At 31.0% G+C, this 20734-nt stretch overlaps 1 protein-coding gene and 1 long non-coding RNA gene across 2 annotated transcripts; both read left to right on the forward strand.

The window, feature by feature from the left end:
• The first annotated feature begins 4818 nt into the window (after positions 1-4818).
• LOC129876897 (auxin-responsive protein SAUR32-like) lies at positions 4819-5154 on the forward strand. The gene has a single exon (XM_055952376.1). The coding sequence runs from the start codon at positions 4819-4821 to the stop codon at positions 5152-5154; it is 336 nt and encodes a 111-aa protein (XP_055808351.1).
• An 8040-nt stretch (positions 5155-13194) lies between these two features.
• LOC129877108 (uncharacterized) lies at positions 13195-14572 on the forward strand. Its single transcript, XR_008763474.1, has 2 exons — positions 13195-13257; positions 14272-14572. It is a non-coding gene; the product is annotated as an uncharacterized LOC129877108 (long non-coding RNA).
• The last annotated feature ends 6162 nt before the right edge of the window (positions 14573-20734 follow it).

Below are 20734 nucleotides of genomic sequence, written 5' to 3' on the forward strand. Positions count from 1 at the left end.
TTAGTTAGCATGTGTTAGAATCAATTAGATTAATGAAAAAAAAATGAAATTTTTTTGTCTTGCTTAAAGTGTAGAGACATCTTATAAAAAAAAAAAATCTCAATTTCGTTCATGACTTTTTTTTTAGTAGTTTTGTTTGACCATATAGATTCTCATATTTTTAATTTCTTCTTTATCATGATTTAAATAATAAATATATACTTAAGTTATCATTGAGTTAGAATTTTCATTTTTTCATGGCTTAATTGATGTAAATCTTGCTTTAAAATTTGAGTTAGTTTACTATATAGGTTAATTTCATGTTCTTTAGTTATTTGAATATATATATTTTCTACATGTATGCATGTTGTTAGTCACTATATTGATGTAAATCTTGCTTTAAAATTTGAGTTAGTTTAATGTATAGGTTGATTTCATGTTCTTTAGTTATTTGAATATATTTCTATATATATATATATTATTTATTATTTTATTTTATTTTTACATGTATGCATGTTGTTAGTCACTATGTTACTTTATATGCACTTCTAGTTGCATTCTCCAAATTGACATAGAAAGATAATCTTCAATTTATTGTCTTAAAATATTGTGTTATATTTCTTTGTTCAATTTAAAATGAATAGTTGCTTATATGATTTTATTTTGGTGCATGTGACACCATCCGAGTCCATCTTTGGACTAAATCCTCGCATATCATTGAATTTTGAGTCAACTTTACCCTTATTCGAATTTTGAAAGCTGATACTAAAGGAGGTTTACTATAGGTTTCGGAGGAAGAAAATAGGCTGATATACAATCTATATACAGGAAATACAGAAAAAGGGTGACTGTATATATTGATATACATTTATATTTAATCATGATATACATAAACGAAATGGGCCAAAGGCCCAAAATACAGGTGGCCCAATATCTTAGTCCAGGTGTACAGAAACTAAGTATTGGGCCGGATTTTTGTTTTGTTTATATTGTTATTCTATTTATTTGGGTTGTAATAATTTAATTTATTTATGGTTGTGTATACTTGCTTAGATGTTAATTTTTAGTTTGGTTTGACTTAATCGAACTCCCCTTAAAAGAGAAACCATTTTTGTGTTAATTTGCTCTAAAAATGACTTTGTTCAAGTATTTTTCTTTTAGTTAGACATTAAAAAAAAATAGAGTTTTCTTTCAAATTATCTTAAAGTTTTTTTTTATAAGTTGATGTTCTTTCAAATCAATTGAGTTTAAAGTGTCTTTCTCTAAAAAAAAAATATTTTAAATAGCTCAAATGATTTTTCTTATGTAATCAAAGTCTTAATCATCTTTAATTTTGCTAAAATACATTAGATCTACCACTTCTCTTTAAATATATTTAAAATCCATTTACTCAGTCATTTAATAGAATATATTTTCTTAATAAATTATCTCAAATATCTCAAGTTGATTTACTATTCAAATAAATATATTTATCTTTACTACTTACAAGTATTTTTTTTTAAAAGTTAGTCAAATATTTTTCAAATCGTCGGATAACCGCACGTTAGCGGCCATTTTGAGTGCTAACACCTTCTCAAAGTGGAAATAAGAACCTCGTACCCTTTTTCTCTAAATTTTTAAGACTTAAATCTGTTAGACTCTTTTAAATTAAGTTTTCTTAATTTCTTTAAAAAATTAAGTGGCGACTCCTTTTTTACTAAAATTGATTTTTTCTTATAAAGATGAAATTAATTTTGCACTTTGTCCATTTTTTGACATAACAGCAGAAACTGGAAAACAAAAATACGGAGGAAGAAAGAAAAATAAAGGAGAAGAGAAAAATAAGGATTTTCATTCCAAAGCGTCAAGTTAATTATTCTCATCCTTTCCATTAAATTTTTATGTGATTATGAACATATTTTTAGGATATATTGGTGGAGAAATAACACTGAAATAAGAAAATATGACTCTAAGGTTCTTCACATAAAATCTTGATTTAAGGGTCGAATAACGATTTGTTTTAGCTGAAATTTGACATGTGTGTTTATTTTATCATGAGCAAACATAATCGGAAAGAAAATTTCAGATTTGACTTCAATGACTCGGGATGACTTTTTGACCCAATTTTTATATCCGAAAATAAATATAGCAATATGGGTGTCATTGAATTCGTATTCTTATGAAGATTATGTATTTGAACAGATTTTGATCGTTCGAAAGAGTTACGAAAGGCTCAAGTTTTAAAATGATTATTCAATTTAATTGAGGCAAGTGAATTTCTAAACCTCAGTTTAATCTTGTAGATGCTTGTATTTCCTTGTTATGTGTACTGGAGAGTAATGAGAATTGGACTGGTTATTGACTGTATGATTGGCCTTAAAAATAGAGATGAGGGGTATAAAATGGTGATCTAATGACATGTATTGGTGGAATTGATATGTTGTGATTATGGATTTATTTTGGACATGTGAAATGACTATGTTGATGTGAGATAGGAAAAATTATTGATGTTGTCATGTTATTATCGTGAATCCTATGAACATGAATTGATTGCATTGGTTCTGACATACTGTGCTGAGACTGAAAATGATATGAAACAAAGAGGTCGGGCCACACACTCCGTGGCAGGTATTATGAAACAAAGGGGTCGGGCCACACGCTCCGTGGAAGGATATGTATATTGAGGGAATGGGCCACATGCTCCATGGCAGGTGACATGGACAGAAATGTCCCCTATGGGTTCCGAACTGTAATTCAGTGGACGTGTACCGATAGGACAGACATACATCATTTCATTGAATTGCATCACATTTTGTTGATATTTGTGAATTCGTGTTTACCACTTATTGCTCTGTATATGTTGAATTTGACTTGATATGATTCACTTGATAAGACTATCGATGAATATTCGTGGTCTGTATTATTATTATTGTGTAGAGTGTAGGGTTGGGCTGGTTTTATGCAGGTTGTAGTTGAGGAGGTTCGGTTGGGATGACATGAGTACTTGTATTTATTAAGCTTTGCTTAGTTTTAGTTATCCACTTGCTGAGTATCGTGTTGTTTGGTACTCACCCCTTGCTTCTACACTTGTGTAGGTTGTGAGCCCGGACCTGCTTGATCTCCTAGTGCTTTCTAACACGTACGAGGCTATCGTTTCGAGTGTTGAGGTAACTGTTACATCCATCTAGCGGACACCTCTTACTCTTTTATTATGTTTTAGTCCTATTCTAGAGACAAAGACATTGTGACTGTATTTTCTTTCGTACTTCGGTAATTTATTAGTGGCTTGTATATGTGACAACCAGTCTTGGGGGACTTTGAAATTATTTATTTGCCTTTGTCTAAGTTAAACCTTGTTTTATCTCAATTACTTCCGCATTTACTTTCCGTTGAGTTTTAGGCTGACCTGTCTCGGTGGATTGAGATGAGTGTCATCACACCCGGATTCGGATCGTGATAAAATCTCAACAAAATATTTGAGTTGCAATCATAATTACAATAAAATATTGGAGTTGCACTCATAATTACTTTAAGGGGTCATTTGATTTGAAGACAAGTTGTGCTGAGTTTAATTATGTTTGAATTTATTATATTGAGATTATTTTTTTTGATATTATTTTTTATTGACCGTTTGATTTGTTAGTTTAAAAATAACACATATGGTATAATTTGTAAGAAAAATTGTGTGTTTATGAAAATATACTCTGCCTAATTTAGTAGTAAAGAAAAAGGTTCGAGGGATCTGATGGGTATTTTTGTCATTATATCATTCCGAGATAACTAATCCTGATACTATTATTTCACCTTTTGGCAAAAATAATTTATTCTGATACTAACTACTAATTGTAGTATAACTTATTCCAAAACTAATAACCAAATAAACATAAAACTAACTATCTATGCTTATCCAGCATATCAAATGAGCCCTAACACTATAATAAATTCAATATTGGTAATCTTAAAAGATTCATTTACTATTTTTTTCCAAAATAGCATGACAGAAAAAGATTCATCATATGTTTTAGGACTGCACAGAGCAAATCGATAAACCGCACCAAATCGACAAACCGAATCAAATCGAAAAAAAAAACCCGACTAGTGGTTTGGTTTGACTTGGTTTGGTGTTTGGAAAAAAAACTCGACCATTATAGGGTTGGTTTGGTTTTAACTAAAAAAAGTCAAACCGAACCCAAACCGACCCGATTATAGATATACTACGTTTAAATTATGTTATACATAAAAATATTTATTAAAATGTAATTTATAAATATTTTTAAATTTTTTTCATAACTTTTGTTTTCTTTCTTACATTTAGATTTGGACTTGAGAAACCCATCTAAATAATATACAAAAAAGCCCATCTTATAAAGTTATATTATAAATTTAAAACTTCAAACAATGTTCTGCCTCCATCTTATATGTTGATATTTTGTACTAGAACTCTTTTTAAGAAATACTGCTCTGTGCTTTTTATTAGATACTATGAAAAAACCGAGAAACCCGAAAAAATCCAAAAAACCCGAGAAAAATTGATATCGAAAAATCTGACTTTTATTGATTTGGTTTGGTTTTGTTTATAGATTTAATAATCCGACACAAATGATTTAGTTTGATTTGTAAAAAATCTGAACCAACCCGATCCATGTACACCCCTAATTTATGTTTCATACAAAGGTAGCAAAATCACATGCAATATTAATGGACCTTCTGACCTCTAGCTCATCACCATCTATGAAGCTTCTTTATTAATTAATTCATAGCTTCAATAATCTCCTCCTATAAATTCCCCAACTCTTAAGCAAAACACATTATCCTACTACCAAATTCTCATTATAAATATTTTCCAAATTATCCTCAATAATGTCTAGGCTTAATCATCTTATGCGAAAGCTCAAGAATAATCTTCTTCAATTAATTTCCAAATTTGATGTTGTGGAAATTGTGGAAACCCCAAGAGCAAATAATGAAATGGTACCAAATGATGTTAAAGAAGGTTACTTTGCTGTATTTTCAGTAAATCCAGAGGAAGAGCCAAAGAGGTTTATTGTGGAACTCCATTGTCTCAATAATCCATCATTCTTGAAATTATTAAGACAGACAGAAGATGAATATGGATTTGGACAAAAAGGTGTTCTTGAAGTTCATTGTCTTGCAGAGGAATTACACAACATTTTGGAACTCAAGTTTGCAGTTTAGATATTTACAAACATATATAGATATATATCTTCTTCTTTTTCTGTTTATTAAACCATGAATCCATCTCTAAAACTAGAATTGAAACTTACTTCATGTTAAGGACAAGAGGTACTAGCTAGTTTATGTGTTGTTTAGATTATCATTACCTATTTGTAGTGTATTGTATTATTGTGTTGTTAGTTTAAGTGTAATTTTTGTTTTTAGTTGATAGTAATATCGTATCGTTAAATTCACCATTATGTAATAATGAAAAGTCTTATTTTATATAGCGATCAATTTACTTTTGTTTTTATTAGTACTTGAATTTTTGTTTATCGTATCATTAAATTCAACATTATGTAACAAGAAAAAGTCCCTTAACGGTCAATTTAATGTCATCGCGTCGTTACCTTTTTTTTTTCTTCTCATTTTGTGTTTAGTTATTATCTAATAATATTATCTTATTTTTTACCTTACTTTTTTTTTTCATATACTATGCTACTCTCTACGTCCCATTTTATGTGGCGGCATTTTTTTTAATCCATCTCAAAAAAAATGTCACGGCCTTACTATAAATTTAGGGATATTCATGGTTCGATTTAGATTAGTTATTGGTTAAAACCAAAACCATAGCAATTTAGTCGATTTTTAAATTTCTAAAACAAAACCAAAAAAATAATCGTCGGTTTGGTTATTGTAGGTTTGGTTCGTTTATTTTTTGTTTTTTTTATTTGAAAATGATAAGTTTGTTGAGGGCATATGCATCTCAATAGACACAAACATGTAGTTCATGAACAATCACAGAACATCTACGGTGAATTCAATTAAGCAATACTAGAGTAATTATTACACAAACAAAGTGATTTAGTCAAGCAATACTAAAGTCATTACACACTAAAAATCGAAAGATCAAATCCTTATAACAAAAAATAACCCCAAACTCAACAATTGAGGAACTACCCTCGGAGGAGGTACAAGAAAATTAAAATTTAACAAAATACGAATATTTCATTTATGAATAATATATAAATAATTATAAAATTGTATATATGATTATCGGTTCGGTTTGGTTAATTTTTCAACATTTTTTTAGTAAAATCAAAAACAAATCAAAATAGTATCCATTTTCAAAATTTATAATCAAACCTAACCAAATCAAACAAATATCGGTTTTTTAATCGATTTGGTTTGGTTTTTTAACCATAACCATGAACAACCCTTACTATAATTAGAAACAATTTAACTTTAACATTCCCCATTTATCCTTAATAAAATTATTTACACCCACGCAAATATCTAAAAATTATTTTAGACTACAAATTTTAAAAGTTTTTTTTAATTATCATGCCTAATCAAAAAATACTACATAAAATGAGATGGAGGGAATAGAATTTTTGGAACGAGAGATAGGGATGATAGTAGAGATTTTATTTCTTCTCTTGTTATTGAAATTGTTATTTCCAGTGAAGATTAGAAAGCCTGACATATTTATCAAAACTATTACTACTCTTTGAATTATTAATTCTCTTGAAATAATACCCTTAGTTAGATGGTGCGCGATTATTATTTACTAGGATAGACACACTCTTCTGATTGTTACACGAGACATTATAAGGTTTATAATGTTATTTGGAAAGTTGAAGTTGACAAGTGTTTGACGTATAAAAGACCATTCAATTTTTGCCAAAAAACTTTTTCATATTGCCCTGCTAATTGCCTTTCATTTTTCTTAAGTGAGTGATTATTTCTTGGATCACGATTCACGATAGTATTTCCGTCAAAGAAATATATTTAGCGATAACTAAATAATTGTCATTAATTAATTGTCATTATACATCATTTTTGGTGTACTGTTCTGCTAACTTATTATTGATAGAGAAGATATAGGTCATGCATATTTTTCTAGGTTAACAAGTAATAATATAAATATTTAGTTGTTGTTAATTTTCTTATGATAAGGGATGCTATTTTTTAAGTGAGCACAGGAAAAAATCCGTTTTAGTGCATATAATAGTCTGTAAATCATACATGACTCGTGAGAGATAAACCATATTAAGCAGATTCGATTCAGTGCAATGACTTAACTCGATCAAGAAAGCATGCGAGGGTTTCGAACCTCAGACCCCGCATTTAGGAGATTTCTTGTTCAATCAACTCGGCCTTCCTTGCGGGTTATTCATTGTTAATTTATGTGACTTGATTTTATAACTATTCGATAAAAAATATCTGCCATGTGGAAGCTAAGTCCCCCGGAACCTTCTTTTGCTAGTTTGTTTATAATCTTTATATAAAAACAAATAATTAATTGTACCTAAAATTAGGTAGAGAAACAAAGGACCCATTGGTATATGAATAGTCACTCAAGAAAGTGAAATATCAATCAACATATTGCATGATCATGAGTATCAAGTAAAATAAAAGGGAAACGTAGCATGAAGAAAATCAAGGCCCTTTTCTTCTGTATACACACTTTCATATGAGCCACTAATTATCTTGGTCTTCAAGAAATCTATTGGATGTTGATCATTTCGTATCTTTAACTAGTTGCTAGTTTGGAGGGGTGTTTATATGATATTTCTTCTTCAGTTTTCTCACTGCTCTATGAATAGGACCTGATTATGAGGAAAGTGATGGCTTTCTAATATTTCATGCAGCTGTACTTAATTACAAGATATACAACTTTTATATCAAGTCGATAGATGCATGATATATTTATTTTATTTTTATGTAAACCAACTCAGTGGTTGGGGTTTATTTTATTTTTATCAAAGTTGGAGGATATAGATATCAGCTGAGGACAATTTGAAGGGTATGTATATGTATTATGCCTAGTAAAAGCTTCACGATTCTATTCAATTTGGACACCATATTTAACCTATACCTACTTTAAAAATATTTTTGTAGGTTTATCTACTTTGGAACAATTTCATATGTATAGGGGCTGGTAGGGGTGAAGGGCTGGGGTTAAAATAAATGAAAATTTTAAATTTTGAAATATTTTACAAAAAAAATAAAATTTTTAATTTTTTTTTTTGGGGGAGGGATGGGGTGGTCGGGGTAGAGATGGGGTGAAAAATAAATTTTTCAAAATATGAAATATTTTTCAAAAATAAACTTTTAATTTTTTCTGATTTTTTTTTTTTTTTTTTTGGGTAGGGGGTCGTGGACTCGTGGTAGGGATGGAGTAAGAAGAATATTTCAAATCGTATCAATTCTGTGAGTTGCTAGAATTAGTTTTTATCATGGTATCAGAGCAAGATTGTTGATGAATTGAGGATTGAGATCGTAGATAGAATATAGAGGATTTCAGATTTAGCTCAGATCTAGATGAGATTGTTGAAGATTCTGAAGATGACAGGTTCTAAGATCGATTCGAGTGATCCTTTGTATATAGGCCCATCAAATGTATTAAAAACTGCCTTGATCCCTATCAAACTAATTGGATCTGAAAACTATGGAATTTGGAGTCGACCGATGAGGATTGCATTGTTAGTAAGAGGAAATATGGATTTGTTACTAGAGCTTGTAGCAGGTCATTGTTTAAAGATGAATTGCATGAGCAATGAGAAACTTACAATGCAATAGTGATATCATGGCTGGTGAGTTCTATCAGTGAAGAACTTTTGAGTGGGATCGTGTATGCAACAAGTGCATTTGTAGTATAGGAAGATGAGAGAACGTTTTGATAAGGTGAATCGAATGAGACTTTACTAGTTGCATAGAGAGATCAACACGCTTGCACAAGAAACTGGTTCAGTCTCAACTTACTTCACAAAGCTGAAGAACTGATTGAGTGAGTATGATGCTTCTGTTCTAGCTCCAACTTGTGTTTGTCCAAAATCAAAGGATTATACAAATTATCAATATCAGTTGAGGTTGATTCAATTCTTAAGTGGATTGAATGATTCTTATGATCAACCTAGAAGGCAAATATTGTTGAAAGGGATCACACCTACTATCAACCAAACCTATACAATGATAGTAGATGATGAAATTCAGCAATTATCTTGTATGACCACAGTAGCAGAAAAGTCAGAACCAATTGCAATGCAAGTGAATAGGAACTCAGAGACAAGACCAAGGATTCAAGGGAAGGAAATATGATTACTGTCATTTCACTTGACACACTAGAGAAAATTGCTATAAACTGATAGGCTATCCTATAGATTGGAAGCAGAGAAAAAAAAAACGCTATAACAATGGAAATTCAAAAAGAACGGGTCAATAATATTACTCAGGAGGATACAATAACTAAGGTTATGGCAAACCAAATGGACATGGATATCAACATGGAGGTAAGGGTCAGCCTTAAGCAAATAACTTCAATGGAGAGGCAAATCAGATTCCATCAACTAATCACGAGATGAACAAGGAAGTAAAAAATGTTGTACTAGCTAAGGCTTAAGGATTTACAGATGGTGAATACCAGCAGATCATGAAATTACTAAACAAAGACACACAAGAAATGAGTCAGGCCAACATGACAGGTATAGCTACTTGTTTATTATCTCATGTTGTTAATTCACAAGAATGGATTATAGACTCTGGTTCTACTCACCATATTACAACAAATAAGGATTTACTTTTAAAGAATCATAAAGTGATTAAATCAGAAAGGGATAAGATAAATCTTTCTACTGGAGCTAAGGTTGATATATCACATATTAGTGAGGCATTGGTATTTGATGGTGAAGCTCTATAGGATGTGTTATACGTGCCTGATTTCAATTTCAATCTGTTATCTGTGTCCAAGATCACTAAGCAACTCTCTTGCTTTATTTCTTTTTATCTTGACTTCTGTGTGTTTCAAGATCTTTACAGTGGCAGGATGAAGGAAATTGATAGGAAATCTGAAGATTTATACATCTTCAAAAGTGAATGTGGAATAAAGGAATCACCTAAGGTTCATGCTCACTAGAAACTAATTACAGGAGCAACAGTGCAGGATAGCAATCTATGGCATAAGAGGATGGGTCATCCTTCATCTCAGATTCTGAAGTCATTAGATCTCTTGAAAGAGAATAAAGATATAGAGTCCTTAAATAATTGTCATGTATGTCCATTAGCCAAACAAACTAGACTATCAGTGATACTAGATCAGTCAAATATTTTGACATTGTACATATAGATCTTTGGGGGCCTTATAATATTTCAACATTTGATAAAAAATACTACTTCTTGACTATTGTGGTTGATTGCAGTAGAAATACTTGGATTACTTTATTACAACTTAAACCTGAAACAGTTATGGAACTCAAAACCTTTTTCTTGATGATTAAAAATAAGTTTAGTGTTACTATAAAAATCATCAGATCCGATAATGGGACTGAGTTTTTTAACTCCAAATGTAAGGACTTGTTTCAATCTATGAGAATAATATAGTTAAACTCACACACCTCAACAAAATGGTGTGGTGAAGAAGAAGCATAGATACATATTAAATATAGCTAGAACTATTAGATTCCAATCTTCAATGCCTATTAGATTTTGGGAGTGTCAATGCTGCAGTGTATCTCATGAACATACTACCTTCTTCCTCTATTGGGGGTAAAAGTCCATATAAAGTGTTGTTTTCCAGACCTCCATCATTAACTCACCTAAGGGTGATAAGTTGTCTATATTATGCATCAGTAGTTTCAAAGAGAGATAAGTTTTCAAAAAGGTCCAGACCTATTATTTTGATGGGTTATTCTACCACACAGAAAGGGTGCTTGTTGCTAGTTTTCCATACTAACAAACTTTTTATCAGTAGAGATGTTATTTTTCAGGAAAATGTGTTACATCCCATATTTTTGGATTAGAAAATTTAATCGTTCAACATGGGCAAACTTACTCGAGTCTGAAAACTTTGATTGTATTCAAACATGAAAATTAAGAACTTAATGTATACGAGGAATGAAGTATCGAAATAATTTAAGATGGAAGAGTGTGACGATGATGATTGCAAATAATATTTTATGTATGGCAAACGAGGCTATGGACTAGTGTTCTATTACATGGTCATGGTAATGGGTATATGAAGTATATCAAAAATGATTACTATTTAAGTGGATTGAGATTAAAAAAAATTAATTATGTGTACAATCCATTAAGTGAGAAAGTTGCAATGGAGATTAAGAAATTAATTGAGATTAATGGATAATTGTTAGTGTGGGCAGATTTCATACGTGTTATGAACAAATAATGGTCAACAAGGTATAATAGAATAAATTATACAAGGTTGATGTAGTTACACATGGGTATAGGGTTATATATGTGTCTAATGGTGACACCTTTAAGACAAAAGTCATTATTTCAAGGAAATGGTCAAAAAGGGAGTGGACCCCACTGTCCACAATGAAGAATTTATTTATGAGGGTGTATATAATGAATATTATATCATGAAGTGGGCAGCATAGGACTTTTCATATAATTTTGAAGAAAAACAAATTGTGCAACTTAGCTACCTTTTTTCGGAAATTAAATATTATTTATACGTCGAACTATTCGAAAGCGAGTTGAGTCAAGTTAAAGATAGAATTATTTTCGGACATGAAGTAGAAACCTTTAAATTTCAAGTTTAAATTAGAGCATGAATTATTTATAAGTTTTATTTGGTGTGGAAATATTATTGGAGATTATGAACTAATTAATTATGATTAAAATATTAAGTAGGGGTTAGGGAGTAATTAATTAATTAATTTTGATGAGTCACAAAGGAGGGGCACGTGTATATCAATGGACAACCATATATACATAGTGGTCTCAAGGATAAAAATTTACAATTCATATTCATTTTTGCACAAAACTAGTTCAAGGAAAAGAAAGGCAAGAACCTTGCCATGATTGCCAACTTTCGGACAACCATGGCTGTTTGAAAAAAAATAAAAATATTTTGTTCCTTGTATTGATTAATATTCAAGTGTAGTACAAATTCAAGGAGGTGAGGCAATATCGGATTTTAAGTTGGAGAAAAACAAATGCGAAATTAGAGCGATGAGTAGAAATTCCTCCGAAAAAAAATCAAAGTAAGTTTTTCTTATTTATGATGAAATTGTGTTAATAGTATTGTAATAAAATTATTAGAATTTGGATGGGACAAAAATTGGAATTAAAAGAATGCATGAAATCGATGTTATAGAAACTTTGTGGGTTGAAATGGATTAAGAGAAGTTGTTGGGTTGTTAGAATTGTTATGGGCTGAATTGTGAGAATTTTATGTGTATATTGTTGATGTTGTAGTATGTAGAGATGTGTAGAATTTATGAAAATATGGAAGTTTGCATGGTGGGTTTTACATATGTATAAATCCATGTATACGAAGATTTTGGAGGCAAGATGAATTAAATTTTTGTGTAGTATTTTAGTAGTAGTTATGGAGTAGTAGTTATGGTAAAAAAATTTATGTTGGAATTGAAAGTTGAATGAATTTATTGAAGTTAGAAATATGGGTTAGGTGATGAAATGGAAAAATATTAAGTTTGTATAATTTGTTAGTTGTTGTTATGATTTTTGGGATATAAATGAAGTTTATATGGTGTAAGTTGGTATTAAAATGGGTTGTAGGAATTATGTAATTTTAGTATGATATTATAAGAATATGGAGGTAAGTTATTAAAAGTATGGATTGTTGTTGATTATGAAGTTGAAAGAAGGAAATGAATTTGATTATGAAGTTGAAAGAAGAAAATGAATTGTAATAGTTTTGTTGCATTTATGGATTTTTTTCTTGGGTGAAATATGGAATTGATGAATATTGGATAGCTTACTTGGAATATTTTTCACCTATGTTTGAATGAGTTTAAATTAGTTATGAACATGAAATATTCATATTTATTTGGAAATGCAAAATTGGGTTGAAAGTTATTGCATTAGTTGGAAAAGAAATCAATTTATATTATGGTGCGTTTTAAATTGATTATTGATGGTATCGGTGTTGTTGTTGGCTTGGTTGTTGATATGGTGGCCGAGTTGTAATCTCGGGGTTGTCATATATATAAGGGAGATGCTGCCGAAATTTTTGTAGACAAATATTGGTAAAATTGAATTCTTAGAGTCTTGTGAATAGTAATTGGTAAATATGACCAATTGTAGATTTTGGAGGAAACGGGAGTTGAATTTGGACAAACGTGAAAAGTCGATAAGGTATGTAAAGTTTTACATTTTCTTCTCTTGGCATGTCCTAGATGTAATAGGAGTGAATACGAACCTCGGGGATCACTCTACTCTTCCAAATCGACGCTCGAAAATTTCCCTTTTCTATTCAACAGAATTGAATTAAGTAATTATGAATAGTTTTGGAAAAATTGTCTAAACTTTTAGATTTTGCACAAATAAATTCTGACTACCTTAAAACTCTTCTAAATAATGTTATAAGGTGTAACACACGTGATTCGTATGCGCCACCACATTTGACCGAGGTGGGCCCCACTATTCCGTTTGGATTATGTTAGGGAAAATTTGAAAGAAACTTTTTGCTATGCTTCCTAATATTATATGAATAATTATTCCGTTAAATTTCTATAATATATTTGGAAGTATTTGTACTATTATTATTATTCAAGTTTCCTTTTATGATTTGTTATCGAAATTATGCCATCGAGTCTGTATAAATATTTTATAATTTAAATTGCATTTAGTTTCTCACTACTCTATTCGTGCATACTGTAACCATTCTTTCACTGAGCCTGGGCCAGGATATGTTTTCGTGCGTATTTCTCTGCATTGTTCGTCGTGTCCCGACGTGAGGGGGCAGGTATGCCATGTACATGGGGTGGTAAATGTTATGCCACGGAGTTATGCTGTGCCATGTACATATATGTTTGTAATATGACATGATTTGATATGACCATCTGATATGATATGATTTGTTACGGAGATATTCCCTACTCTGGTGTTATGATGTGCTGTGGCGCCAATGACAGGAGGGCGACCACGTTTTGTTCACCGAGTCCCATAAAATGGGGCCGGATACGGCATATGTATTTGCATATATGATTTGAGATTATGAAAAATATTTTGAAATTCTGAACATTTATTTTATTTTCTGCACATATTATTCAGATTATGATTTTATTTATTACAATTTACGCTTTACATATTCGGTACATTTTCGTACTGACCCCCTTTCTTCGGGGGGGCTGCGTTACATGCCCGCAGGTACCGAAGTTCGATTTGCTGATCCACCTGTTTAGGATATTTGCTGCGTCGTTGACAGTGCTCCCTTGTTCGGAGCTTGTATTTTGGTACTGACTTTATCTCTGTATATTTGGATATGTTGGTCAGGGGTACGACGGGGCCTTGTCCCGTCATATGACTATGCTATCATCTGTAGAGGTCTGTAGACAGAGTTATGTTGTGGGTTTTGTATATATGGTTTGGATTTTTGTGTGTTTTGTGACAACCTTTCAACTCTCGTGCGTATATCTACTTTTATGATATATTTAGCAATTTCTACTAATCACTACATTGGTTTATTCAAAAAAAAAATAGACTAATTTGGGATAAGGGTACGTTTGGGTGCCCAACACGGGCACCAGTCACGGCCTACGGGGTTGGGTCGTGACAAAATGTATTTTCATTTGCAAATTTACAAGTTCATGATCATCGCACTAAGCCTTTCCACCCATACATAGAAAGTGATAGTGATATACTTGTGGAGTCTAATGCATGTCAGGATATTGATTCTACATTATCTACTGAAGTAGAAAGTGAAGTGATTTTAGCATCTCAGGATATACTAGCCCAAACTACAGTAGTTGACACTTAATTTGCAGAATGCTTTACTCATACAGATAAAAAATAGTTAGTCCACCAAGAAGAACATCAAAAGTGTCTAAACAGTCTATATGGATGAAAGATTATGCAACACCTAGACAAAGTATCATTTGGCTAGCTACCTGTCATACAGTAACACAACTCCTAGCTACTAGTGCTATTTGAAAAATATTTCAACACTAGTGGAGCCACAACATTTTAGCTAAGCAGCTAAGGATGAGAGATGAGTTGAAGCTATGGAAACTAGAAATTCAAGCTCTAGAAGATAATAATACTTGGGAGGTTGTTGACTTGCCTCCTAATAAGAATGTCATAGGATCTAAATGGGTATATGAGATCAAATACAAGGCTAATGGGGATGTAGAGAGGCTCAAGGCAAGACTAGTGGCTAAAGGCTTTAATCAACAAGAGGGATTAGATTATCATGACACTTTTTCACCTATTGCTAAGATGGTGACTGTTAGATGTGTTATTGCACAAACAATTTCTAAAAGTTGGTATCTGTATTAGATGGATGTATATAATGCATTCTTACAAGGTGATTTGGATGAGGAGGTGTATATGAAGATGCCTCAGGAATTCAAAAAGAAGAAATACACAAGGTCATAGATTACACAAGTCTTTAATTTGCCTCAAACGGCCTCCAGACAGTGGAATATCAAACTCACTTCAGCATTATTGAGTGAAGGCTTCACTCAGAGTATATATGACTATTCCTTATTTACTTTGAAAAGGAAGGAATGAAGGAATGATTGTAGTTTTGGTGTATGTTGATGATCTTCTTATTACTGGGATAATGCATCCATGATATGTGAAGCTAAGAAAGTCCTACATACTAAGTTTAAGCTAAATGATTTAGGAGAGCTTAAGTATTTTTTGGGCATTGAAGTACTAATATCTGCACAAGGAGTTATATTGAATCAGAGAAAATATATCTTTGAGCTCAAATCTGGAACAGGTTTTGCTGGTGCAAAACCAACCTCTACTCCTTTAGAATCTAATGTTAAACTAACTTCACTAGAGTTTGACAAAGCTATTGGTTTCACTGGGAATGCTGTTTTGAAGGATATTACTTCTTATTAGAGGTTGGTAGGGAAGTTGAGGTATGCAACCATCACTAGGCTTGATATTTGTTATGTTGTACATACACTAAGTCAGTTCATGCAATTGCCAAATAAGTCATATTTCGAAGCAGCAAATAGAGTAGTCAGGTACCTAAAAGGAATTGTGGGTCAAGGTGTTTGGTTAAAAGCTCAAGCTACTGCAGACTTGGTTTGTTGGTGTGACTCAGATTGGGCTGCATGCCCAAATAAAAGAAGGTCTTTCACAGGGTATGTTGTTAAATTTGGTAAATCCCTGATCTCTTGGAAGTCAAAGAAACAACATACTATATCCAGGAGTTCAGCTGAGGCTGAACACATAAGTATGGCTTTAGCAGTAGCTGAGGTAACTTGGTTGGAAGGACTATTCATAGAGCTAAATGTTTCCATTCACAAGCCTGTTACAATATTGAGTTACAGTAAATCTGCTATCCAGCTAGCAGCCAATTTCATATTCTATGAAAGAACTAAGCACATCGAGATTGATTGTCATTTTATTAGAGACAAGATTAAAGCTGGATTGATAAAAACTTTGTATGTACCTACTCAACAACAGGTGGCTGATCTGTTGACCAAGAGCTTAGGAAAAGAACAACATCTATATTTGTTAAGTAAGCTTTATGCACCCTCCAGCTTGAGGGGGATTGTTGAAAGTATAAGAGTTAGTTGCGAGTTAGTTGTTGTGATTAGCTGGATTAGTTAGTTAGTCGACTTCACAAAGTTAGTTACACACGCACATTGTTCAGTTAGTTAGTGTGAGCTGGAATGTGATTAGCATGCGAGGTTGTTATGGTAGTTAGATAGAATCTTCCAGATGATTAAAGATATTTTTTGTATTCTCTAAATAGCTTATGTACATGAGTGTTGTACAAAGCTTGAGGATCAATTTCATACTTCTCTTCTTCAATGAAACTTTCAATTCCAGGTACTCTCAATTCCTATCAGTTCTGAATTGCTAGAATCAGTTTTTATCACAATAGAAGTAATATCACCAATAACTAGTTACATGGTTCTACATTTTATGTTATTCTTTATGTATTTGTTTTAGGGAATTACCTATAAAAGTCATATACAATTAATTGATTATAACTCTTATATATGTCTAACATAACTCTTATGCCTCACAATTCAAAAAGAAAAGCAAGTAAAATAGTACTCCATATAATAATACAAACAAGTCCAAGAAGATGAAAATGGAAGAGCTAGTTTGATAAGAATATTAATTTTGGAATAAATTTGGGATTGACTTAATTCTCATATTTAGTTAAAGGTATTAGTTAATTTTAAAATTATTTTATCCTATTATTTGTATTAAAATGGCAGAATTATTATTACAGGTATCATTTAGATGTGTTTCAATTCTTTCGAACAAGAAAGGTTTGTTGCTTTTAAATCCATTGTATTAATTCCACTTCCTACTTGTGGCATGCTCTTTATATTGTCTGATTCTGATTCAATTGTCATATTTAGCTATTGAACCTCAAAAATTATATTTTTTTTGTGAACGCAATATCAAAAAGGAAATCTAGATATAGTTTTCAATGAAAGCCCACTCAAAATATTTGATCTTAGATGCATTTACCTGAGATGAGAGAAAATAATTTAATGAAATATCTCAACTTATAAGCCATCTATATTTATCTCATCCAGCATATCGAACGATATATTATAATATTCATGATTAATATGAGACCGTGTGCCAGTTGTAGAAAGTATACGGAATCAGTACCAGGCTAGCTACCAGACATCGTGGTTACAATATGTTTCAAAAGATCATTCATCTTTGTGGCTAGCAAAACTTGTTGACACATTGGACTAGACCAATCTCCTACCAAATAAGGGTCCATTTGGTTATATGATTGTTTGAAAAAAAATAAGACTAAAAATCAAATATACTTTAATTATAACATTAAAATAAAATTCGTTCGATGTGTGTCGATGTGTATGAAAAAATCGATAACTAAATGTTTGATAATCTAAATGGTGTGAGATTTTTTTCAAAAAAATTGTGCAAGTTTGATCTAAAATAGATAATATCACACTATATAAGAGTATTTTTGAATTGTTTTACCTCAACTAGTATCAAAATCAATAATTTAGGGTTCTTTTAACAAGTATATGCATGTGCACTTTACTAGCAAAATAGTTCTTGATTATTATTTTTTCATCCGGTGTCCGGTACTCACATTGAAACCTGATTAAATCTGAATTCTCGTCGGAAAATTTCATATTGAAGGGTAAAACTCTACAAAGACGACTCCGTATTAAGGGGGACTCAAATCCAACCTCTGATTAAGAATAAATGAATTGTTATTGGTAGTAGTGCTTGCAATATTGTTATACAATTCTACGATTATATGGAGTAATAGAGTATATTTTATATTTTTTAGAAAAAAAGGAAAGATTATGCTCCTATTTAGTCCTTTCCAATCATGTCTCCATGATCATATTTTGTAATTATATTTTATGTTAAATTCCTTTTATTAGAATAAGAAAAAAGAAACGTACTTTCTAAATTGACAATATAGAGCCCGTTTGGATTGGCTTAAAAGAAATAACTTTTACATATGAAGTGCTTTTAGAACTTTGAAGTGCTGAAAGTTATTTTTATAAATAAGCAGTTAAGTGTTTGGATAAAAGTGCTTATGATGTGAATTTTAGGGTTAAAAGAATTAAAAAAAGGTAGTTTGAGAATTTAGTTAAAATACAAAGGATATAAAAGTAATTTTCATGGTCAAAGAAAATGACTTTAAGCACTTTGGAAAAAAAAAGTTAGGAATTCTAACTTTTCATTTTTGACTGACTTTAAGAACTTTATGGCTTAAAGTCAGCATTAGGCAAACACGTCTAAAAGCTAAAAAGGGGCTTTAAGTTGGTTTTGACCAACTTAAAGCCAATCCAAACGGGCTCATAGTAGACCGCGTAACAGCTGTACGGAATTGCTTTTTCCTACGTACGGAATTTGGTACTTAATTGCACCGGATCCTAACTAAAACCTTATCAAACCTCAAACAAACTTTTAGTGCTCATTTATTTTTAATAAATTAAGATTAAAATGACCGAAATGTGAATTATATTTAAGATGTTATAAATGGATAAATGTACTTGTATTGTTTTCAAAAAATAAATATAAAATTCAAAATATACCAATTTAGTATTACATTGTTAAAATATTTTTGAAAAATTCCTAGGTTGTTGGTAATGGTGATGAGTGGTTACGGATGCGGGTTAGGATGGCATTGTTTAATGGTGGTGATTGTGGGTACCAAATAATAGTTGGTCAATGACGAATTTATGATTTTCACTGAGATTCAAAAAATAAAAATGTAATGTTTACAATTCAAACTTAAGACTTCAAGCTAAATTTTGAATTTTTTCAACCACTAAGTCAACCTATAATATATATATATATATATATATATATATATATATATATATATATATATATATATATATTGTGCGGTCCTTATTCAAACATATAATTATTTATTTATATATAATCAATTTCAGTATTTAATTCTTATCAATTAAGACTAATAGGCTCGTGTTATGATATCACAAGTCAATTTATTTCAAAAGCAAGCATACTTTTAATGGCTGAATTTGTTTTTGATTTCTATTACATGTTCAAACATGCTATATTATGAATAATATCTTAAAATAAATTAAAGTGTCCTTTATTGATTAGAAAAAACTCTCATTTTCTTTTAATAAGAAATTGTCCTTTAATCAGCTTATAAGAAATAGAAAATAAGAGTGGATTCGTGAATGAGAGAAATGAGCTTATTTTATATATACTAGAAGAGTTTGTTCAATTTTTAAAAATACATTATCATTATCATTAAGTGAAATATCTTTAAAGATAATATCGTCAACGACACGGCTCGAAAAGAATTTCTTTACTCCACCTATTTTACAACATACATATACTCATGATGTGACACTACATAACCAGAAGACTTTCAACAAATACATGCACCTTTTTCGCCACTAGTATAGACATAGGGATAACATACAATTAATTGGCAAATTAAAGCAGGAAAAAGACCCATAAAATGTTTCAGTTACACAAGGATGACAACTATATATAAATGGACCCATATATATTGAAGCCTCTTAGAAATTTCATTTGTTCCCTTCTTCTCCTACACTAACTAATTATAAATTCCCATCTTCCAACACATTATTATTTCACAAATTTTACTTAAAAAAAAAAAGAAGAAGAAGAAGTCCTCATTTGGAAAATGTTCAAGATAATTGGAGGAGAAAGAATTAAAGGCTCGATAATTCTAAAGCTTTTAATCAAGAAGCTCATCAAGACTCATTTTTCGTCTCGTTATGATGATGAAAATAGAGTTGAATTTTTAGAAACGTCGATAGAAAATGAAGAAGTTATACCATATGATGTGAAGGAAGGACATTTTGCTATTTTTGCCGTCAATACTAAGAAAGAGAGAAAAAGGTTTATTTTAGAGTTGAATTGGCTAAATAATCCAGCAATTTTGAGGTTGTTAAAGTTGGCTGAAGAAGAATATGGATTTAGACAGAAAGGTGTTTTGGAAATCCCTTGTCCACATGAGGAATTAGAGAAGCTTATTTTACAGCTCAAGATTGGAAGACATTAATGATCATACACACTGATCAATGTAGTTAAACCTGTTATAGTAATTAGTAAGTAATTAATAACTTTATAAGGTTATCAAGAAATGATTATAATATATATTTACTTGTAATTACCTTATAAG

The sequence above is a fragment of the Solanum dulcamara genome, chromosome 12 (genome assembly GCF_947179165.1).
Source record: "Solanum dulcamara chromosome 12, daSolDulc1.2, whole genome shotgun sequence".
In the NCBI taxonomy this organism is placed as follows: Eukaryota; Viridiplantae; Streptophyta; class Magnoliopsida; order Solanales; family Solanaceae; genus Solanum; species Solanum dulcamara.

Bases quoted from the DNA above. Each gene is read 5' to 3' on its own strand.
- LOC129876897 (XM_055952376.1), top strand. From the start codon at position 4,819: ATGTCTAGGCTTAATCATCTTATGCGAAAGCTCAAGAATAATCTTCTT.